This window comes from Chanodichthys erythropterus, chromosome 16 (genome assembly GCF_024489055.1).
Source record: "Chanodichthys erythropterus isolate Z2021 chromosome 16, ASM2448905v1, whole genome shotgun sequence".
Lineage (NCBI taxonomy): Eukaryota > Metazoa > Chordata > Actinopteri > Cypriniformes > Xenocyprididae > Chanodichthys > Chanodichthys erythropterus.
Window position 1 is genome coordinate 3,396,286 of NC_090236.1, and position 23,715 is coordinate 3,420,000.

Below are 23,715 nucleotides of genomic sequence, written 5' to 3' on the forward strand. Positions count from 1 at the left end.
CATTGTAATCAAGATTCTCTCTAGAGTAGTACTGGTTGGTTATTGTTTTGGTCTCCATTTTCATACATACCTTCCTCTATAGATAAACTTCATGGGCTCCACAGCAAGAGCGGTTGCGATGATGTCATCAGCATTGTGTTTCCGTCCCCCGACCTGCATCAGTCCTTCCAACGTACCACAGATGAAGATCATCCCACCAGGACCCACAAACCCCAGCAGACCTGACCTCACGAACACACACTCGCTGACCAAACCACCGTCACATGCCACCGGACACACCTGCACCACAGAGACACACACATTTGTGACCCTGGACCACAAAACCAGTCGTAAGTCGCACGGGTATATTTGTAGCAATAGCCAACAATACATTGTATGGTCAAAATTATCGATTTATCATGATCATATTTCATGAAGATATTTTATCAATTTCCTACTGTAAATATATCAAAAATGTATTTTTGTGAGTGGATATGCATTGCTTTAAAAGAACTTAAAAAGGAGATTTTCTCTCTCTCTCTCTATATATATATATAAAAAAACCGCTCAAAAGTTTGGGATTGGTAAGATTTTTAATGTTTTTAAAAAGTTTTGTCTGCTCACCAAGGGTGCATTTACTTAAATAAAAATACAGTAAAAACAGTAATATTGTGAAATATTATTACAATTTAAAATGACTGTTTTCTATTTTAAAATATTTTAAAATGTAATTTATTCTTGTGTTGGCAAAGATGAATTTTCAGCATTGTTAATCCAGTCTTCAGTGTCACATGATCCTTCAGAAATCATTCTAATATGTCAATTTGCTGCTCAAGAAACATTTATTGTTTACAATTGTACAAAATATTTGTGTACAATACTTTTTTTTTTTCAGGATTCTTTGATGAATAGAAAGTTCAAAAGAACAGTGTTTATTTGAAATCTAATCTTTTGTAACATTATAAATGTCTTTACTGTCACTTGAGATTGATTTAAAGCATCCTTGCTGAATAAAAGTATTCATTTCTTTAATTTCTTTTCAAAAAAATAAAAATAAAAATTCTTACTAACCCCAAACTTTTGAACGGTAGTGTAAAATGTTACAAAAGTTTTGCATTTCAGATAAATGCTGTTCTTTTGAACTTTCTATTCATCAAAGAATCCTGAAAAAAAAGTACACAACTGTTTTCAACATTGATAATAATAACAAATATTTCTTGAGGAACTAATCATCATATTAGAATGATTTCTGAGGGATCATGTGACACTGAAGACTGGAGTAACAATGCTGAAATTCAGCTTTGCCAATGCAAGAATAAATTACTTTGTAAAATACACACACATATATATACATATACATATATACATATATATATATATATATATATATATATATACATATACATATACATATACATATATATATATATATATATATATATATATATACATATACATATATATATTATACATATACATATACATATATATATATATATATATATATATATATATATATATATATATATATATATATATATATATATATATATATATATATATATATATATATATATATATATATATATATATATATATATATATATATATATATATATATATATACATATATACATATATATACATATATATACATATATATATATATATATATTCAAATAGAAAACAGTTATTTTAAATTGTAATAATTTTTCACAATATTACTGATTTTACTGTATTTTTAATTAAATAAATTAAGCCTTGGTGAGCAGACAAAACTTCTTTTTAAAAACTTTAAAAATCTTACTGATCCCAAACTTCTGAGCGGTAGTGTATGTATATTATATATATATATATATTGCACCCTCAGATTCCAGATTTTCAAATAGTTGCATCTTAGCCAAATATTGTCCTATCCTAACAAACCATACACCAGCTGATAGTAGAGGTAATTAACTGATTAGACCAGCTTGAACCAGCTAATTAATGGTTCAATTACTGGCTAATTTCTGCATCCTTGCTGAATAAAATATTTATTTATTTATTTATTTTTATTTTTTTAAGTACTGTGACCTCTTATGAGTGGTACTTTTATATATTAACAGTGAAATTTAGTGGATATGCATGCTATAGTGTATTTTCACACCTCAAATGTGTTCTTGCTCATTCCTGTAAGCCCATAATATGACGTCCCCGTGGCAGCAGACGACACACAGATCTCTCCAATCTCATCGGTTTTACACAGCTGAGGAACGCCCTCCGGTTTAACAACGCACACCATTGCTAAGAGAGATGGAGAAAATTCAGTTTTACAAGAACCATAAAGTTGTTTGATGAGGTCTGCGGTCACATGAGGACAACAGCGCTGAACTGCTCTAGACTGGTTTGTGAGGTAGATGTTGGAATTGAATCAAAATGCTTTGGGGATGTTCATTCGTTCACGTTCTCGTAATCTCTGTACCTCCTGGCATGGCTGTGCCCACATCCTGTAGTGTGAGGACAGACAGCTTCTCTCCTGTGTCCACTCTGATGACCCCATGACTCAGATTCGTCATACTCAGGACCCCTCGGCCTGCTGGCTTAGAGCTGCCCTCCTGAGGCCTGACAGAAAACACATGCATACAAACAAATGAAAGAATAAACATGTCCATATGTGTCGCTAGAATATTATGTTACCATAGACACAATATTTTCCAGATTTCATAAACAATATGGAATTGTGTGGTTTGGCTTCCTGGAGCTACAACCTCTGACAAAAGAGATTGCTGAGTTTGAGTGGCTGCAAAAGATATTACTCGCTATTCCCACGGTCTTAAAAGTTTGTCAAAGTATTACCATTGTTTAGTTTTTCCACCAAATTCTTTTGCATTTGCACCCACAAAAATCTCATTGAGTGTAACACATGAGCAACCTCATGGTATTTCTATGAAATTCAACTATAACATACACTGCTGTTCAAAAGTTTGAAATTGGTAAGACTTTTACCTTTCTTTTGAAAGAAGTCTCATATGCTCACCAAGGCTGCATTTATTTAATTAAAAATACAGTAAAAACAGAAATATTGTGGAATATTAATACAATTTAAAATAACCGTTTTAAAATATTTTAAAATGTAATTTATTCCTGTTATGGCAGAATTTTCAGCATCATTACTCCAAATCTTCAGTGTCACACGATCTTTCAAAAAATCATATGCTGATTTTGTGATGAAGAAATATTTATTATTATTATCAAAGTTGGAAACTTTTGTGCTGCTTAAAAGGATTAGTTAACAAAAAAATATCTGTGTCATTCCACATTCGTAAGACCTTCGTTCATCTTATGAACACAAATGAAGATTTTTAATGAAATCCGAGAGCTTTCTGTCCCTCCATAGAGATTGTATGCAACTACCATTTTCAGGGTCCAGAAAGGTAGCAAAGACATCATTAAAGTACTCCATGTGACTCCAGTGGTTTAACCTCAATATTATGAAGTGATGAGAGTGCTTTGTACACACAAAAAAACATAATTTACCAATTTATTTACAAAATAATATTATCCAAAGCGTGTTCACGCAACAATATCAGCTCTCGCGTGAACATAAAACACCTGCGTCACGGTGCTCTCTTGAACACTCGCGCACATGTGTTGTTGCCGCACGATACTGAACACAACACGCATGCGTCATGATGCTCTCGTGAATGTGCATTGCTGATCAATATTTTCATAAATAAAGTGGTAAATTATGTTTTTTTGCACAAACAGAGCACTCACATCGCTTCATAAAATTGAGGTTAAAACACTGGAGTCACATGGATTACTTTAACGATGTCTTTACCTTTCTGGGGCTTGAAAGTGGTAGTTGCGTAGGATCTCTATGGTGGGACATAAAGCTCACAGATTTCATTAAAAAGATCTTCATTTGTGTTCCAAAGATGAACGAAGGTCTTGCGTATGTGGAACAACACAAGGGTGAGTAACTAATGACAGAAATTTCAAGGCAAAAATGTCCAAAAATGACACAACTTTAAATAAGCCAAGATGCATCACAGTGTGCAGGTCTTTACTACTAGCTGATAAACTATAAAAATATTGACAACTAATCAGAATCAATAATGCTTTCAAGAGCTTGAGCATTTAAAGTGGCAGACAACATAACTGGATCGACAACATAACTGATAGCTTAATAAACAAAACGATATTGTGTGTTGGTGTGGACACTAATATAGTTATCGTTATAGTTATTGTTCTTAGTGTGACCGGACCTTAATAAACGCTTCAAGAGATATTCAATAGTTTTGTTAGAGAAATTTGAGATATCAGTGAACACATTTTGTAAATCCCATTTTGCACTTTGGGTAGTATCCGATTTCAGGTTTACCAGCCTATAAATGGCACATATAAAAGTGAAGAGTGGCTGAAAACTTTACACGTTGGTCAGACGGCCTTTTTTGTTTTTTCGGGCAATTCTTGGCAATGTGAACCAGACTTTATGGCGATATTGAAAAGTCTGGCTACGTGAGAGTAATATCCGTTTGCCTATGATAACAGCATTTAAACTTAGACCACACACAAACACAATTAAATGTATTTTAATTAAGCGAAAACTGCTTGGTTCTTAGTCAAACATTTCATATAACCTGAAAATCTGAGTCAGATGTATTTCTTAATAGTTCTGCGTGTATGAATGTGCGTAGGCCTGGTTATGTTGTTTGTAATGAGTAACCACAAAAGACAGAACCTCCCATTTTAATGTTTTTAAACTGAAAACAGATTCCTGAGCACAAGAATGATGTTTGCACATGTGTGCCTCCAGGGCACAGTATGAGTATATTTATACCTCCTCACAGCTACAGTTAGTGCCTCGGGGGAGCCAGCACAAGGGCATATGACCTCTGACCTCAAGCCCATGTTCTGGAACACGTTTAGGAATGCGTCGCAGGAGGATATAGACCCTGGGAAAGACAGACAGAGAGAATTACTGTATATACTTTACGTAAAGGCTTGATTCACAAAGTAACACGCTCACAGGCTTTGATTCATCATTAACACACTCACAGGGGTTTGATCCATCAGCGATCAGCAGCATTCTCAGTGAGCTCATGTTGGTGTCAGTCTGGTCTTTGTGGGACATTAGAGCCCAGTGTAGATCTCTACTCTTTACACATGCCACCTTAGCTGCACACACATGTAAAGAAAGTACTTACTGAACAGAATGATTATGTGCGACACTATGTGTGCACTTGTTTTATATAGCAGACCTCGCTTTTGATACTGAACATGTCTTTAAATACGTAGAAGATGGGAAAACTCTCCAAAAAGCCTTGGGACCAAAAGTCAGCACATCTGATGAATGTGAGTGTTTGTGTGTGTGCAGGTTTATATTACATTGTGGGGGCCAAATGGTTCCCACAAGGATGGTAAAACCTGAAATCTGCTACATTGTGGAGACCAGCCAGCAGTCCCACAGGGGGAAATGGATTAATAAACATTCTAAATGATGTTTTTTTTGAAAATGCCGAAAGTTTTCTGTGATGGGTAGGTTTAGTGGGTTTAGGGGATAGAATATACACTTTGTAGAGTATAAAAACCATTATGTCTATGGAGAGTCCCTACTAGGACAGTAAACCAGACAACTGTGTATGTGTGTGTGTTTGTGTGTGTGTGTGTGTGTGTACCTTTGTACTGACAGACTTTCTGGATCCAGGACAGAGGATTCACCTTCATAAGTGCATATGGAACACTGACCACATGTAACATATTAAACACGCTCTACAGAGAAAGAAAAAAGTAAAGAAATCAAAAAAAAATCAAGCGTAGGCTAAAAAAATAATCGGATAAATGTACAGTAAATGGAGTCACTGATATTACCGTTTGAACACTGTGCCAAAGGCCGATGCCTTTCTTAAAGTCCAACACATTCACCATAGTCTCAGCTGAAATGCACCACACACAAACCATTCAGAAATAAAGTCATACAGGTTTGGAAGACCATGAGTCTGAGTAAATGAGGAAATCAGCAGAAATATTCCTTCAAGAATCATAATTGTGTGATATTTGTGTGCTTTTAAGTGTGTGTACATGTAGTTGTGTGTATCTTACCCTCGCTGTATCCGCAGGTATGCGCAAGTGTTTGGCAGTGTTTGAGCATTGCCATCCTTGTCACAGTTATTCCCAACACACTCCCATCCTTACAGGTCTTATACTGTCAATCAACCACAAAACAAGGCCACTCTCATTAAAAATGCAATGAGATCATTGTATTGCCAATTGCCTACAAAACACATGCCCCCTCGCATATTATGCATCCTTGAACTTTGGAAGGTGTTATATAAATAAACATTTGAACCAATTTTATTAAAAATATAATTTTATATATACATATACAACATATATTTCATGTATACACATTCAAAGGTTTGAGGTGTGTAAAGTCTCATATGCTCACCAAGGCTGCATTTATTTGATCAAAAATACAGTAAAAACTTTTTAAAATTTTTAAATTTTACAATTTAAAATAAATAAATTTTTCTATTTTAATATATTTTAAAATGTAATTTATTCCTGTGTTGGAAAAGCTGAATTTCAGCATCATTACTCCAGTCTTCAGTGTCACATGATCCTTCAGAAATCATTCTAATATGCTGATTGCTCATTAAACATTTACTAAACATGTAATAAACTTTTGAATATTAGTGAAAAAATATGATCATACATTAAATTAAATATGGTATATTAAATCAAAGTCAAAATTAATTACATGGTGTGTTACCTCTATGTACGCTGTGTCATTGTTAGCATCTTTAATGAGTGGAAACCACTCTCGTGGGGGTTTAGATAAATGTTTGGAGTCAGTCAGCACCCAGAGCAACTTTGGCCAGCCTGAACACACACACACACACATATAAACTGGTAAGGTTAAAAAAAAACGCATACTGTATATCTAAAATACATAATGTTCCTCTATAGAAAATCGTGTGCAGGTGGTTCTACCTTTGAACTGCATGACATCACCACTAGCACTCTTGGGAAGACCTTTCTGACATGCATCGCTGGTCAACGCCACGGCAACTCCACAGCTACCCAACAGGAAACCAATTTGTTGACTACCAGCATCCTTTGAGGGGAGAGAGCAAGAGGGCACACCTCAGGCAATTTTACAAACAATTCTACATTATTTTGGTGAACTATTCTTTTAATAATTCTGACTATTAGATCTTCTGAATATGTGCAGTCCTGCCTAACCTGATGTATTATTGCTGGAAACATTTTTGCAGTAGAAATTACCTTCTTTGTAAGTGGTACTTCAATTGGGACAGGAACAACTTCGGCCAAAAGACAGCCATAAAACGCCACCATGAATGCTGCTGGGTCATTATTGGGGTAAACCAATGCAACCTACATTAACACATACACATTGTCTTCATTCTTCATTGGTTCTTAAATATATGTCTGTATTAGTGATTAATATCTTTATAATAAAGTTATACACACACTAGTACTTTCTTTCAAAAGTTTGGGGTTGGTAAGATTTTTTAAACATTGAAAACTGTTTTTAACATTAAAAACTTTAAGTCTCTTATGCTCACAGTAAAAACAGTAATATTGTGAAATATTACAATTTAAAATAACATTTTTGAAAAATTAAAATTATTAAAATTCTCCCCCCCCCCAAAAAAAATCTTACTGACCCAAATCTTCTGAATGGTAGTGTAAATTTCAGAACAATATAAACTCGCTTGCCACTTCATTAGGTACACCTGTTTAACTGCTTTTTAATGCAAATATCCAATCACATGGCAGCAACTCAATGCATTTAGGTGTGATCAAAACGATCTGCTGAAGTTCAAACTGAGTATCAGAATGGGGAAGAAAGGTGATTTAAGTGACTTTGAACATGGCATGGTTGTTGGTACCTGACAGGCTGGTCTGAGTATTTCAGAAACTGATGATCTACTGGGATTTTCTCACAGAAAAAAATCTTTAGGGTTTACAGAGAATGGTCAGAAAAAGAGAAAATATCCAGTGAGCAGCAGTTCTGTGGGCGAAAATGCCTTGTTGATGCCAGACGTCAGAGGAGAATGGCCAGACTGGTTTGAGCTGATAGAAAGGCAACAGTAACTCAAAAAACCACTGGTTACAGCCGAGGTCTGCAGAAGAGCATCTCTGAACGAACAACACTTCAATAGAAAACTGGAAAAACATTGCCTGGTCTGAGGAGTCACAATTTCTGCTGCGACATTCAGATGGTAGGGTCAGAATCTGACGTAAACAACATGAAAGCTTGGATCCATCCTGCCTTGTATCAGCTGTTCAGGCTGGTGCTGGTGATGTAATGGTGTGGGGGATATTTTCTTATCACACTTTGGTCCCCTTAGTACCAATTGAGCATTGTTTAAACTCCACAGCCTACCTGAGGTGCAATGTCACAAACTGGTTTCTTGAGCTCACTAAACTCAAATGGTCTCCACAATCCAAATAGAGCACCTTTGGGATGTGGTGGAACGGAGATTTGCATCATGGATGTGTAGCCGTCAAATCTGCAGCAACTGCGTGATGCTCTCATGTCATTTTGGACCATGTTTGGACCAACACCTTGTTTAATATATGCCATGAATAATTAAAGCAGTTTTGAAGGCAAAAGGGGGTCCAACCCGGTACTATCAAGGTGTACATAATAAAGTGGCCAGTGAGTGTATACATATAGATAATACATGTGTATACATAAGTGTATATATAAGACAATAAATAAATACAAATTAACCACTCACTTACCCGGTCTCCAGGGTGGATGATTGGTTCTTGTTTGGTTCCCAGTTTGTGAAGCAGGTTATAGGCCAACTTCAAACTCCTGGACCAGAGCTTACCTACAAACACATAAACAAAGAGATATAAACATGCACCCACAATCAATCAGAATTTAACTAAATAAATGCCTATGAATACATATATGTGTACCATATGTAAGAGTGTAGGGTTGTTTGGCGTTGCTGTGTGTAGTGGTCAAACAGGGGGCTTTGGGTGCGATGGCTCCCCAGCGCAGAAGTGCCGCTTCTAGGGAGGAGGGGCAGTTCTTGAGTCCATCAAGATCTTCTCCTTGTATGGGCATTGACTCCGCCCCCTCTGGGCGTGGCAGAGAGGGATCAGGCTGCTGCACTGCACATGGCAAATGTTCAGAGAAGGTTAGCAAAGCATTTACATGTTTACCTAAAAATTCTTCTTCCATAAAATTGTTTCTTCGTTTAGGGCAGGGATGGACAACTCCGGTCCTGGAGGGCCAGTGTCCTGCGGAGTTTATCTCCATCCCTGATAAAAACTCACTTGCCTATAACTTTCTACTAATCCTAAAGACCTTGATTAGCTGGTTCAGGTGTGTTTGATTAGGGTTGGAGCTAAACTCTGCTGGATACTGGCCCTCCAGGACCGGAGTTGTCCATCCCTGGTTTAGGGTGAGTAAATTACAGAATTTTAATTTCTCTTTGAACTATCCCTATAAGCACTTCACCTGGATCTCTGCAAAAATAGCTAGATCAAATTAAATTGTTCTGTGCAGGGTGTGGAGCGTTTAATCTGAGAGTAATGAATTTCAAGACCTTTGACCCTAGTAACTATGGAAGTCTAAGTGTTACTGTGAACTGGTGCAGGGTATTCAAACATCTATAGCTGAAATCAAACAATTAGGCACAAAGAGAGGGGAAACATTTTAACCTTCCAGAAGTTCTTCAAAGTCCTCCACAAAGAATTCTCTCAAGGGTCTTCGCTTGGGTCGCTTCAGTGTATTAACTAGCTGCTGGATCTTTGCCGACACACGGCTACTGACAGGCACACCTACATTTAAGCATATTTGCAATTACACTACAAATACAAATGAGAAAACACATTTTGATTCAAATTAAGGATTAGTCCACTTTCAAATAAAATTTTCCAGATAATTTACTCACCCCCTTGTCATCCAAGATGCACGCGCTTCCGCTTTACGTATTCATCAAAAAGCTTACGCTGTATGTCCCACGCCTTCCCTATTCAACTTACAGAAAGTTTTTCCGTAAGTAGAATAGGGAAGGTGTAGGACATACAGCATAAGCTTTTTGAAGAATACGGAAAGCAGAAGCATGTGCAAGGCGATCATTTTTGTTTATAAAGCATATACAGTTGTATATTTTTTTTGAAAATGTCCGATTGTTTCGCTAGATAAGACCCTTATTCCTTCTCTGGTATCGTTTAAAGCCCTTTGAAGCTGCACTGAAACTGGAATTTTGACCTTCAACTGTTTGGAGGCCTCTGAAGTCCACTATAAGGAGAATAATCCAGGAATGTTTTCATCAAAAACCTTAATTTCTTTTCGACTGAAGAAAGAAAGACATGACCATCTTGGATGACATGGGGGTGAGTAAATTATCAGGAAAATTTTATTTGAAAGTGGACTAATCCTATAAATTATTCATTTAATTCCATGCACATCCTTTTCCTATTTAGCACCTAAACTCTGGAACAATCTTCCTAGCATTGTTCGGGAAGCAGACACACTCTGTCAGTTTAAATCTAGACTAAAAACACATCTCTTTGCTCTTGCATACACATAACACATTATCAATACATTAACATTTTTCAAATCCGTTAAAGGATTGTTACGCTGCAATAATTAGGTCGGCCGGAACCGAGAACATTTCCTATAACACTAGATATACCTGTACATCAGAATAAGAATGGCATCTACGCTAATATCAGTCTCTCTGCTTATCCTGAGGTTTGCCGGGAGCTGGATCCAGGCCGTATCCAGATCAGATGGAGAACCTGTGTCTGGACCTGACTACAACGTAGCCCAGGAGACAATGGACCTACAGATCCAGTTCTGGCTGCATCTATAATTCAGATTTTTAATCTCCGTATCCGCTTACATATATTTATATATAATCTATTTTTAATCTCTATAATAAAAATTTATAATTCAGATTTTGATCTCCATATCCATTTACATATATTATATATATCTTCCAAGGGGTTTTTTCCCTCCTAGGACTTTTTTCCCAGTGCTAGCACGCTGGGTTTTTCTCCTAGGGGTTTTTTTCCACCCCTGGGAGTCAGCCGACATTGGCTTAATGTAGCACCATCTTGTATATGTTACATATTACCACGCTTGTTTGTACAGCTTATTTTTAACCACTTCCCTTTTTTCTGTGCTTCTAATATGTAAAGCTGCTTTGAAACAATTACCAATTGTAAAAGCGCTATATAAATAAATTTGACTTGACTTGACATAGAATAAAGTTTACAAATACAACAAATAGATGCAAAAATTAATCAGCTCAGAATAAACACACATTTTAAAAACAAACCCCTGCACACACACTCACCATCCCCTGTCTCCATCAGCTCAGCATTTCCATATTTGGGAGGGGGCCTGGTTAACATGGCGACCTGTGGGCGCTGAACAAAGATGGGGGCGGGGTCTGGCATGTAGCTGGTGATGTCAGGAGGCGCTGACAGACTGTCTGCAGTACACAAACAAACATGTTAACTCATCAGTGTAGTAAAATACATCATAACCATTTACCCTAATAAATGTGATGGCTTGTTATCAGTGAGATGCAAAAGTTCATGCAGATAAAACAAAGATGTATACATATCAAACAGTGCTGAGGAAGTAAACCTTTTAAATAGAATCGAAGGCCATTATTGACATTGATATATAATATGTTGATAAAATACACAAGTGGACCAAATATGAATGCACACACACCAAAACAAAGCCTTGTGTGCTGTCATCTTAAAGCGATAGTTCACACAAAAATGAAAAAGCTGTCATCATTTACTTGCCCTCATGTCGTTCCAAATCTGTATGACTTTCTTTCTTCTGTAGAAAATAAATAAAGATATTCTGAAAAACGCTGGGAACCAAACAACATTGGAGCCCACTGACTTGAGACACTTCTCAAAAATTTCTTATAGTCAACAGAACAAAGTAAGTCATACAGTTTTGGAACAACATATGTGAGTAAATAATGACAGCATTTTCATTTTTGTGTGAACTATCCCTTATATGTCAGACAAAAGAATCATGAAATACTGACCCTCAGAATCCAGAGACGACCATGGGCGATCTGATTGGTAGTCATTGGAGTGCTTGCCAACTATACCATTCTCAGCAGAAACACCCATTTCTCTTAAGCCCCGCCTTTTCAGAGACAGATGAGACATCGGACCAACTGGGGGGAGAAATGAAAGGAGAAAACAGAAGTCTAAACTATAGCATTGATGTTAGCAGTGTATTTTCAAGTAAATAACTCTTTTCAATATGTGAGAAGCTGATTGGCTGATCTGAGTTGAGCATGAGGAGCTAATTGGCTGAAATTGATTGGGCAAATTGAACTGGGGCACGTTCAAGCTCAAACCGGATGCGCAAAGTTTTGCTACAGTTTTCCGGGTTGAATGACACGTTTCCTGGAAACGGTGTGCAACAGGGTTTGAGATACGTTTCCTCTTGTTTGGTGGATGTGTCAAAAATGTCAGCCCAATCCATTCAGCCGATCTCCAGGACTGTCTAATCAGATTCTATGAACTATGCTAAGCTATGCTAAAAGTGGTACCGCCAGTCCTGTAGATCGGCTGAATGGATTTGAAAACGGTAAAACTCCACTCTTTAACTCCAGGGTAGTTGGAAAATGAGCCTATTTTCAAAAAAAAGTGGAGTGTTCTTTAAAAGAGACCCAGATCAGATGCAAAAACATTCTCATTTCATACGAAGTGAGTTGAGTGCAAGGAGCTGATTAACTTGTTTTACCTGTCTGTACGCTTGCAACAATATTCAGTCTGTGCCAAATATTTTTGAAAGCAAAATTGGAATTGGTTGACAGTGGCCTAAAAGACTAATTTATCACAATTTTACAAATTCTTACTGCCGTATGGGTGCATGCTGGTCTCTGCGAGTCGGGCTGCGTTGGCAGAGCTGTTGCTGTGCGACGACGATGACGATGATGTTGAAGGTGAGCCATGGAGAGCTCTGCTGATCCAGGAGTCCACACTGACACCCCCCGCCCTCCCCAGAGACCCCTCAGCATCAGAGCCAGAGGACGAGTCTGCAGAGACACGGAGAGAGAGAACAGTCTCACACACACACACTTACTCATTGGCTCTCACACACACAAACACAGGCACATATACACACCTGGAGGTGTGTATGTGTCCATGGAGGTTTGACCGATGAGCGACCGCCGCTTGGATGGCAACAGCACAGCCATCTTTCTCTCACTGTGTCGCTCCAGCGCAGCCTGAACAGCTTCTGAGTGAACATCTGAAAGAGAGAGACCCAGTTTTTATACATATGTATACTGTGCATCATGCTGAAAAGCTTCTTAAGTTTATGTATGTGTGTGTGGAATAAAGTTCAGTATAGTTGGTCTTTTTCTAGCCTGTTCTGAGATTTATTTGGGGAGATTATTTCTTCAGTGGTCAATCCATACAGGAAATACTGTCACTGGCACAGACTGCATCTAAATCCAACCACATATTCTGCAATGCTGAAATGTATTTATTACAAAAGATGCAAAAAAAAAGTCTCAAATGATATTCATTCATACTTATATTTTGAATTATATTTAATTTTTCATTGTATATATAGTTTTATTTTAATATTATAGTATATTTTTATATTTTAAAGGTAAATATAATAAAAATACATGTACTTCAGAAACAGAATAATAATAATAATACATTTTATTTATAACACGCTTTTCTAGAACCCAAAGCGCTAAAGTTAATGTTTCCATTAAGGGGAGATATTTGTTCCCTTAAATTGACTTCCAGGGTAATTTTTACCTTTATAAGAAAAATTTTTTCATACCTTATTAAATGTTTGCCTTAACTTTAATCAATAAATTAAATATGATTATAACTGAATTTGGTTACATTTAAGAAACTGCAATTACAACTGCAAATGCAAATGTAAACTGCATGAATTGTGTTATGAGATTAATAATTTAAATATACATTTTTAATATAGAAATATGAAATTATGTACAAAATGAAACAAAACTTTTAAATATGAAACTAAAACCATTGATATGTGTCAGCAAGTCAAATTCATTCAACCGATTTGTTCAAACTGGTTCATTCAGAAACAGAGTGAATTACTAGACCAATCATTCATTAGACCAATTCGCTCAAAAATGTGGATTAATTCAGTGAAGAAACATTGCTATGTTCTGCTGTGGCTTTGTTTGGAACTTTTTTCATTGGTGAAAACAGACAATACTGATAGTATTGTTTCTAAAATGTAAGTCACTTAAAGGATTAGTTCAATTCTGAATTAAAATTTCCTGGTAATTTACTCACCATTGCCAGCAAGACAATTAACACTTACATTGCCCAGAAAGCTATGTAGCTTTAAGAATCTTATGTTTTGAATCAGAGGTTCGGAGCGCGAAAGTCACGTGATTTCAGTAAACGAGGCTTCATTATGTCATAAGTGTTTTGAAATTTCAATGGTTCACCTGACTTTGGCAATTTGATTCACGCTCCGAACCACTGATTCAAAACAAAAGATTCATAAAGCTTCAAAGCTTCATGAGGCAGTGTTTTGAAATCACCCATCACTAGAGATTGTTGAATAAAGTCGTTATTTTGTTTTTTCAGCACACAAAAATTATTCTCGTCACTTCTTAACATTAAGGTTGAACCACTGTAGTCACATGAACTATTTTAAATACGTCTTTAGTAGCTTTCTGGGCATTGCAGACCTCAATGAGCCATCGGATTTTATCAAAAATATCTTAATTTGTGTTTCGAAGATGAACAAAGGTCTTACGGTGTGGAATGACATGAGGGTGAGTAATTAATGACATAATTGTCATTTTTGGGTGAACTAACCCTTTAAGCCAAATGCCCAAAAAAGTCAAAAAAGGTAAATCAATGATGTCAGACGATTTTAAAGTTGGAGGAGAAAATTAGATGGAGTTTTTCGCCCTACCACGGTACTTCCGCAGTGCAAGACAAGCATTTGTGGTTAAAAAGTATATATATTTTAAACATTTTTTTTTTTTTAATTACCTATCGTTTCGCTAGACAATACCCTTATTCCTAATTTGGGAATGTATAGAGTTCTTTGAAGCTGCACTGAAAAATCCTGAACATCTTGGATAATATGGGGGTGAGTAAATTATCAGGAAATTTTAATTTAGAAGTGAACTAATACATAATAGGTGCCCTTTAACCTCTAGTTTATTGAACTGTTGTATTAAATCACTATCACATTTTTAATTGCGCTGATATTCGGAAAAAATGACTCTCTTGCTTGTGTAATATTTTAACTACATCAAATGTTACTAAAGGGGTCATGAATTGAGAAATCAACTTTTCCTTGAGCTTCTGATATATAAGAGGTCATCGTACTATAAGAATATCCTGTAAGTTTCAGAACTGAAAACTTCCTTATTAGTCCAATAAAAGCTTTTATTGACACCAGGCCCATCGAACGACTGATACTGGAATGTGCCTATCTATGACATAGATAGGTGAAACCCCATCTCTGCAGAAGAAATCAATGCGTACTTCATCATTGCAACATTAGCCCTGCCCACTTTCGTGTTAGTGAGATGAGTAGGAGAGGAGAGCGATACAACAGGACAAAAATAACATTACATTTCAAAGTATACTAATGCTAGAAATATGTTTGTTTTTGGTTTTTTTACAATGTGAATGTCTCAGTTGAGCTTTATTTATTTCTGTTCGGTAATCACTGTGGATTCTTTGGTAAATCAATCGCATTTTGGCACAGGCTTTGCAAACAGACTTTTATGATAGTCGACAGTAATGCGACAACATGTAAGTAACTGAGTTACTCCTACTGTTCTAATGCATGATCTGATATGTAATGATTCATGTACAGTCAGATGTTCTTTGTCTATGTGTCAGTAAATCAAACAGACTAAACAAGCAATTTCACGTTGTTTCTCTTAGTAGGATGAAAATAATCTGTTATTTAAACAGTGATTAAATTATATAAAGAATAGTAATAGTAAAAACCTTCTAAAAGAGAGAGTAATTTCAAATGGAAAGATGTCAGCCAATCACAGCAGTGGGTGTTTACACTGAAGTCTCACAGCAGACACACCCCTTAAAACAGAGTGTTCAAATCAGAGGGCTAAAATCAGGGCAAAAATGCCTTATTTCTAAATTATGACAATTTTTTATGTAAAAAGCATATTAAGATTATAAGTGCACCCCAGGAAACATTATAAAACAATAAAACAACGCAGTTCATGACCCCTTTACCATAAAAAATAAGGCATTTAAAGGCATTTTTGGGGACCTTTTTATTAATTTTGGTGGCAATTTTGCCTCAAGAGTTTGTATTATCTCTCCTGGAAATCATATTTTGTGTCTGTAAATCTGTCCCTTCTATCTCACCTGAGCGGTAACGTTCATCCCTTGAGCCATTGGACCGTCGCCGCTGGTAACGGAAGGATGAGGAAGACGATGAAGATGGTGTGACAGGGATGCGGCGCTCTGCCCCTACGGCAAACACATAGGGACAAATGTAGCCACACAACACAATAAAAACTTTGTGCTGCTGTGTAAAGTAAGGTATGAGTGTTACCTGGTGTTTGAGGTAGGTAAGCTTGTAAAAGTTTGGATCTTTTCTTCTCGTAGCCCTTCTGTGTGATGTCACCTGAAAAAAATATAATAAAAAGGTAAATAAACTAAACTGCCATCATTGCAGCTTTTCATCAGGCACCGCAGTTCCTTGTGGATAAAAATGCCCTCCAGGATAGCCAATGGATAGCCATTCATTCACTAAAATTGTTGCATACAAGACACAACATGGATGGAGCATCAGCGAACCTTAAACAATTAACATATGGGCTAAAGAGGGCGTTCAACAGAATATTTCACTGCCTGATGTCAATTAGATGTCAACTTTTCTTTTAGATTCTTTATTTTTAAGACCAGTAGATATTGGGACCCCAATGTCACTTCATGTTCAAATTGTTGAATTTTACCCATTTTCAATGGTCACAAAACAAATGTAGGTAACTTTTTAAACAGACTGAAATACTGTATATAGGGCCTTAAAAATTAAGATTTCAAAAGGAAGGTTTATTAAGAATGAGAAGCTAGAAGGATGTTAACATATCTTAAATACTTTTAGAGTTGCAGGCATGCGAACTTTGGGAAAGGAATATTTATGGCACACAGGTATGTTCTAAGTAGATGATAGAAAAACATGAGATACATTTCTAGTTTCAACATTATTTGTTTTTTTAGATATTCCTCTTTTAAAAAATATATATCAGCTGTATGTTGAAAAATGACCCACATTTGGTTTTTAACCACTGAAAATGTGTACAATTTACCAATTTACTCTTGGAGCCACATTTAGATCTCCATATCTCTGGGATTGAACCATCAAGAGCCTTTAAAATAAAGATACCAAAAGAAACGTTTGTTAAGAGCCAGAATCTAAAAGGATATTAAGATATCTTTAACACTTCTTGAGTTACAGGCATGCAAACTTGCAAAAAAAAAAAAAAACACAAGAAGTGCTTTTTACCATTTTTCAACTGTCAATGCTGGCATAAAATGAAACAAAGATTGCTAAAGTCAACAGATTTTACTAACAGACCTTCCAATATCTGTGTAAAGATAAAATAATGATACTGCCATCTTTCTAAAGTCATTTTTACACCCCCTCTACAAAAATAGTGGATTACTCAGTAAATATACATCTGTGGCATTTAATATTTCGGCTTTCATCATTATTTATGTTTGTCTTTCAACAGACAAAATATTAACAAAATCAAAAATTTGAGCCGGGGACCTCTGGTTGATTTGACACAGAATGACCCTACAGTATTATTGCATTTTAAATCCCAATAACATTTAGATTTTTTTCTCCCCAAAAAAAAAAAAAAAAAGATTTGCAACCCTAAGTGACACATTTAGGTGTAAATGAAAAATCGGATAGTAATAGGATTATTCAAAATGCAAGTGATGAAATGTAACTTAATACTCTATAGACTTCTGTGTGCAATACAGCTGAATACACAGTGGAACACAGAATTACTGAAAGTAGCTTAATGCTCCTCAAATTAATATTTTAAACTCTGAATCTTTTCCTGAATGATTCTGTGTTTACTGAGTTAGTGTGGCTGACAGATACTAGTAAACAAACACAAGTCTAAACATGCTGCATGCCTGCATCCCAAAATAATATCACAAATGATATCCGTGGCAACATAGGTGTGGTGGCCCCCCCAGAGACCCGCAGGAAATGAAGGCACGGAGGCCCTATTCTCATGAGACTCCCCCTCCATTATGAGGGAGTGAGAGAGAGAAAATCTGAACTTTAAATACATTTCTGCATTCAAGAGAATGTTTGATTGTACACAGACCTGGAGGGGAAAACCAGAAAACGTCACACCATAAACTGGGTTATTAGGTCAGTCTGCACTGAGCTTTACATAATATACATGCACAAAGACAAGATAACATATGCATATACTGAAACCTGAGCAGACGCACACACACATAATCAAATCAAATCCAAGATAACATATGCATTCTCATGAGTGCTTGCGCACACATACGCACAACTGAACACAAGCTCCGTGGCCACTTTATTAGATACGGCTGCTTGTCAAAGCAAACAACCAAACATGTGGCTGTTAAGTCCATTTAGAAAGCATGCAGATTTCACTGCGATGCTTTAGTTGCTTTCGGGCTATCGGATCATTAGAATCGGCACGTAATGGCATGTGATCTGAGCAAATGAGTGTGGGAGGATTGTTGATGCAAGGTTTCTCAGAAACATTTGACCTCGTGGGATTTACATGCTTGGATTCAGAGAGAATGCTGTGTGAATTTAGCCAGATCTGTGAGAGAAAACACCTTGTTAAACAGAGCTCAAGGCAGCCGCTGGTACAGCTCTCTTTAAAACACTGTTGTGCAAAAAGGGGTTTTCTGAAATGCTCCACATGTCAAAGCTTAGAGCAATAAAAGACCCATGCAAGGTCCATTAAATAATGTGTGTGCAAATAAAGATTTGTCTAAAACTCCTTGAGAAAAATAGAGAGAAAATGTCTGACGTAGATTAGTGTTTAAAAGAATGAGGTCAGTAAGATTTTCTTTTTAAAGGGTTAGTTCACCCAAAAATGAAAATTGTCATTTATTACTCACTCTTATGCCGTTCCACAACCGTAGGGCCTTCGTTCCTCTTCAGAACACAAATTAAGATATTTTTGATAAAATCCGATGGCTCAGTGAGGCCTCCATTGCTAGTAAGATAAGTAACACTTTTAGATGTCCAGAAAAGTTCTAAAGACATATTTAAAATAGTGTTGTCAAAAGTACCGACTTCGGTACCTAGTCGGTACTGAAATTTTAAAAACGTGACGCTTTGAGCGCTGTTGAGTGGATTCGTAAACATCTCTGATTGGCCGTTGTTTTCACGGCTCATCGGATATGTCTGTGATAGGCTTCAATGAGCAACGCTGTAAAAACGTTGTAAATAGTCATCAATTAATCTCTTCACTAAGCGCTTACACAGATACACACGGGAGCATTTGAAAGCAGGCGTCTATCGCGGGTCGGTCCACTGTTAGACTCCTGCTTTCAATCGCTCGCGCTCCCACTTTAAAAGCGCTTTCAAATTCAAACACTTACGTGTGCTTTCAAATGCTCCCACGCGTTGATCATTGTATCCAATCACAGGCATATCCGATGAGCGCGTCAACACAATGGCCAATCAGAGATGTTTATGAATCCTCTCAACAGCGCTCAAAGCGTCAAGTTTTTAAAATTTCAGTACCGATAGGTACCGAAGTCGGTACTTTTGACAACACTAATTTAAAACAGTTCATGTTTGGTTTAGTGGTTCAACCTTAATGTTATGAAGCGATGAGAATACTTTTTGTGCGGCAAAAAAACTAAACGACTTTTCAACAATATCTTGTGATGGCCAATTTCAAAATACTGCTTCATGAAGCTTTATGAATCTTTTGTTTCGAATCAGTGGTTCGGATCCCATATCAAACTGCCAAAGTCACTATTGAAGTTTCGAAACGCTTATGACGTAACAAAGCCTCGTTTACTGAAATCACGTGACTTTGGCGCTCCGAACCACTGATTCAAAACAAAAGATTCGTAAAGCTTCGAAGCAGTGCAAATCGGCCATCACTAGATATTAGGGGTGTGACGAGACAGGTATCTCACGAGACGAGACAAGATGGCAAAATACATGACTAGAAAAAATATTCTGCAGGTGTATTTGAAATGTTTTAGCTAATCATCTTGTAATGAATGTCATTTCAGTTCTACTTTCTGAGTATGAATTATCATATGCAGTAAAAGACAACAATACTCAAGTACTGTAAAAGGTTTTGCCACAAACTCAACTGACTGACGTCTCTTCTGTATGATTTCAGTCTCTTCAGACCTTACTGTACATGATTTATGAGCTTCTACAACTTTTGACCTCCTAACTGAACTCCTTCCCACAAACTGATCATAGAAATAAAACAGTAGCCTATAAATGAAAATGGTAACACTTTACAATAAGGTTTCATTTATTAACATTAATGTATTAACCAACATCAACTAACAAAGAGCAATATATTTGCTACAGTATTTATTAATCTATGTTAGTTGATAAAAATCATTCATTGTTAGTTCATTAGTGCATTAACTAATGTTAACAAATTAAACCTTATTGTTTGTGCTTAATAAGATTAAGATAAAACTGTTATTCACTTTTATGGTAACACTTTACAGTGCAACCATAATCACACTATATAATCTCAATATTCAAAGTGCAAATAAGACCAAATTTTTCTTTGATACAGAGCTAAAGAGATGGTTACAACTACACTGCCCAGCCTAAAATAGCTTTCATATTGAGAGATATCTGTATTCATCAGGGAGCCGCTTTCAAAATGCGGGGTATTGAAAATGCGTTTGAACACGCGCTCGCGTTTACTTTCACGATCACGCGTAACTCTTTAAATATGGAGCGGCGGCGACCGTTATCCAGCTTAATTAAATGTTTTTTATTTAAACACAAAGCAAAACGACAGTAGAGGCGTAATGTAAATGTAGCAGTGGCATATTCTTTCCTAATCATCCTAACACTCTGTCATGGCAACATCACGAGACTACTTTTCACCTCGACGAGATCTCGTGACACGAGATCTCATCACAGCCCTGCTAGATATTGTTAAAAAGCCGCTATTTTGGGGGGTTTTGGCACACAAAAAGTATTCTCGTCGCTTCATAACATTAACACTGTACTCACATGAACTGTTTTAATATGTCTTTAGTAGATTCATGGGCATCTGAAAGTGTTAATTATCTTGCTGGCAATGGAGGCCTCACTGAGCCATCGGATTTCATCAAAAATATCTTAATTTGTGTTACAAAGGTCTTACGGGTGTAGGTGTAAGTGTATATTACATGAGGGTAAGTAATTAATGACTTTTTGGGTGAATTAACCATTCAAGACATTTTACACTTATTCTGCCATAGAGCACAAACAAAAATGGTCGAGAACCCACGGAAAAACACGAGATATGGAGCGTGTGTACCTACTGGCAGAAACATACATTGGCGCCCTTATGATTTCTGCAACTGATCAAATGTCACAGCAAGGATCTCCTTTTATAATGTTACAAAAGAGCATATTAGAGAAAGATCCTAACTTTAGAATCCTATCTTATCTGTTTGTTAACCATGGCAATTTCAGTTAGAAACTCATTTAGGAGAAAAGCTATTACAGAATAACATTTCTTAAGTGCATTATCTTATCTTAACTACAGATAGGAAAAGGGTATTACAGAAACATCCTAACTTGACAAAAAATCCTAAAAACTGTCTTAACTTTAGGACAACCCCGCTGGTGTCCTAACTTCAAAATTATTTGAAAGCCAGCTGTAAAAAAAAAAAAAAAATCACATAACAATAGCCTTGTCTGAGAATGGCATCACATTTATTAATGATGTTTGATGGTGGAAAGACTTTTTGAACACCCAAATGATGTGCTGCACTTTGATGACAAAACACTGATAAATAATTTCAGACTACCATGAAATATAGCGCTGGGCTTTGCCTTTTTCTAACAAGCTTATCAAAACTTGTGCACTTAATTAAAAGCACACCTACTTTGTTTCTCCATTTTAATCCCTAGTGTTTACAGCTGCTCGGGCGTCGTTGGTTGCATGGTAACAAACCTGACAGTTGATTACCGAACTGCATGGAGTGGTTTAAGATTTTCTAATACAGATGAGATTTTGTAAGGATAAGAATCCTAAATAAAGTTAAGATTTGCTTCTGTAATATGAATTTGTGAAAAATACAAAATTAACAAGTTTTTTCTGTAATTCTCCCTCTGGAGAGCATATGAGATTTCTTTAAAGGGATAGTTCACCCAAAAATGAAAATTTGATGTTTATCTGCTTACCCCCAGTGCATCCAAGATGTAGGTGACTTTTTTTCTTCAGTCGAACGCAAATTATGATTTTTAACTGCAACCGTTGCCGTCTGTCAGTCAAATAATAGCAGTGGATGGGAACTTCAAATATAACAGTAAATAAAACTTGCTTAGACAAATCAAAATTAAACCCTGCGGCTCGTGACGACACATTAATGTCCTAAGAGACGAAACGATCGGTTTGTGCGAGAAACCGAACATTATTTATATAATTTTTACCTCTAATACACCACTATGTCCAACTTCGTTCAGCTTCCTGTTAGTGAGGTCAAAAAACGCGTTCTGTTGACGGAAGTGATGTCTCGCCCATATACTTCAATGAGCGTGAGACATCACTTCCGTTGTCAGAGAGCGATTCCACCTCACTAGCTGGAAGCTGAACGAAGTTGGACATAGTGGTGTATTAGAGGTAAAAAATTATATAAATACTGTTCGGTTTCTCGCACAAACCGATCGTTTCGTGTCTTAGGACATTAATGTGCCGTCACGAGCCGCAGGGTTTAATTTGGATTTGTCTATGGAAGTTTTTTCGACTCTTATTGTTCAAGTTCCCAATCACTGCTATTATTTGACTGACAGACGGCAGCGGTTACAGTTAAAAATCATAATTTGCGTTCGACTGAAGAAAAAAAAGTCATCTACATCTTGGATGCCCTGGGGGTAAGCAGATAAACATCACATTTTCATTTTTGGGTGAACTATCCCTTTAAAAACATTTAGATTTGAGACCTAACGATCTTGGCAAATCTGAGCTCCAAAAGCTTTAAACTCAAAAGAACTATTCATTCACAAATCAGATATCGCTACTTCTCTCCAAAATTCCCATGAACACCGAGAGCTAGAGCACAAACATCACACTTGACTTGGATTTTCATTTGGCCTCAAGGAATGCTGCCAGCATCTTGCTAAATCCAGGTTATATTCAACATCTGGGTTGTTTAGGAAGATAGAGAGTGTCCTACCCAGCTGTAGGAGGACCTCAGACAAGCTTGTAAAATCTGGTATATACCCAAAGTTTCTGAACTGCTGTGTCCCGTCAGGGAGTTCAGCTTGCAGCAGTGATCAACACAAGAAGGGCATGATAAAATCAGTATAATAGTAATTTATAGTCGTTCAGACTTAAGGTGTGACAATCATCTTGCCTTAAACTCCTCTGATTATTGATTGTTCATTTTTAATAGCATGCAGATTGCTTTCTTATGTAGGTTCAGGGAAACATTTTGTCTGGGCTGTGTAACAAAATGATTAATCTGAGTGTAACTGGAAATGATGATTTG

The 23,715-nt window shown here is 36.5% G+C and overlaps 1 protein-coding gene across 2 annotated transcripts in view; it reads right to left on the reverse strand.

Annotated features, from left to right (window-relative positions):
* The window catches only part of dip2cb (disco-interacting protein 2 homolog Cb), a 48,652-nt gene that overhangs the window by 16,412 nt on the left and 8,525 nt on the right, over window positions 1-23,715 (reverse strand). For both annotated transcript variants that reach the window (XM_067361989.1, XM_067361988.1), the window contains exons 2-21: window positions 16,556-16,627; window positions 16,366-16,470; window positions 13,127-13,252; window positions 12,858-13,037; window positions 12,033-12,167; window positions 11,316-11,453; window positions 9,670-9,789; window positions 8,920-9,117; window positions 8,737-8,828; window positions 7,249-7,359; window positions 6,955-7,078; window positions 6,734-6,843; window positions 6,064-6,166; window positions 5,833-5,897; window positions 5,640-5,733; window positions 5,020-5,139; window positions 4,802-4,916; window positions 2,441-2,580; window positions 2,126-2,262; window positions 71-279 (exon numbers count right to left, since the gene is read on the reverse strand). In XM_067361989.1, the coding sequence (XP_067218090.1) occupies window positions 71-279; window positions 2,126-2,262; window positions 2,441-2,580; window positions 4,802-4,916; window positions 5,020-5,139; window positions 5,640-5,733; window positions 5,833-5,897; window positions 6,064-6,166; window positions 6,734-6,843; window positions 6,955-7,078; window positions 7,249-7,359; window positions 8,737-8,828; window positions 8,920-9,117; window positions 9,670-9,789; window positions 11,316-11,453; window positions 12,033-12,167; window positions 12,858-13,037; window positions 13,127-13,252; window positions 16,366-16,470; window positions 16,556-16,627 (2,494 nt within the window). The remainder of the gene's footprint in view (window positions 1-70; window positions 280-2,125; window positions 2,263-2,440; window positions 2,581-4,801; window positions 4,917-5,019; window positions 5,140-5,639; window positions 5,734-5,832; window positions 5,898-6,063; window positions 6,167-6,733; window positions 6,844-6,954; window positions 7,079-7,248; window positions 7,360-8,736; window positions 8,829-8,919; window positions 9,118-9,669; window positions 9,790-11,315; window positions 11,454-12,032; window positions 12,168-12,857; window positions 13,038-13,126; window positions 13,253-16,365; window positions 16,471-16,555; window positions 16,628-23,715) is intronic.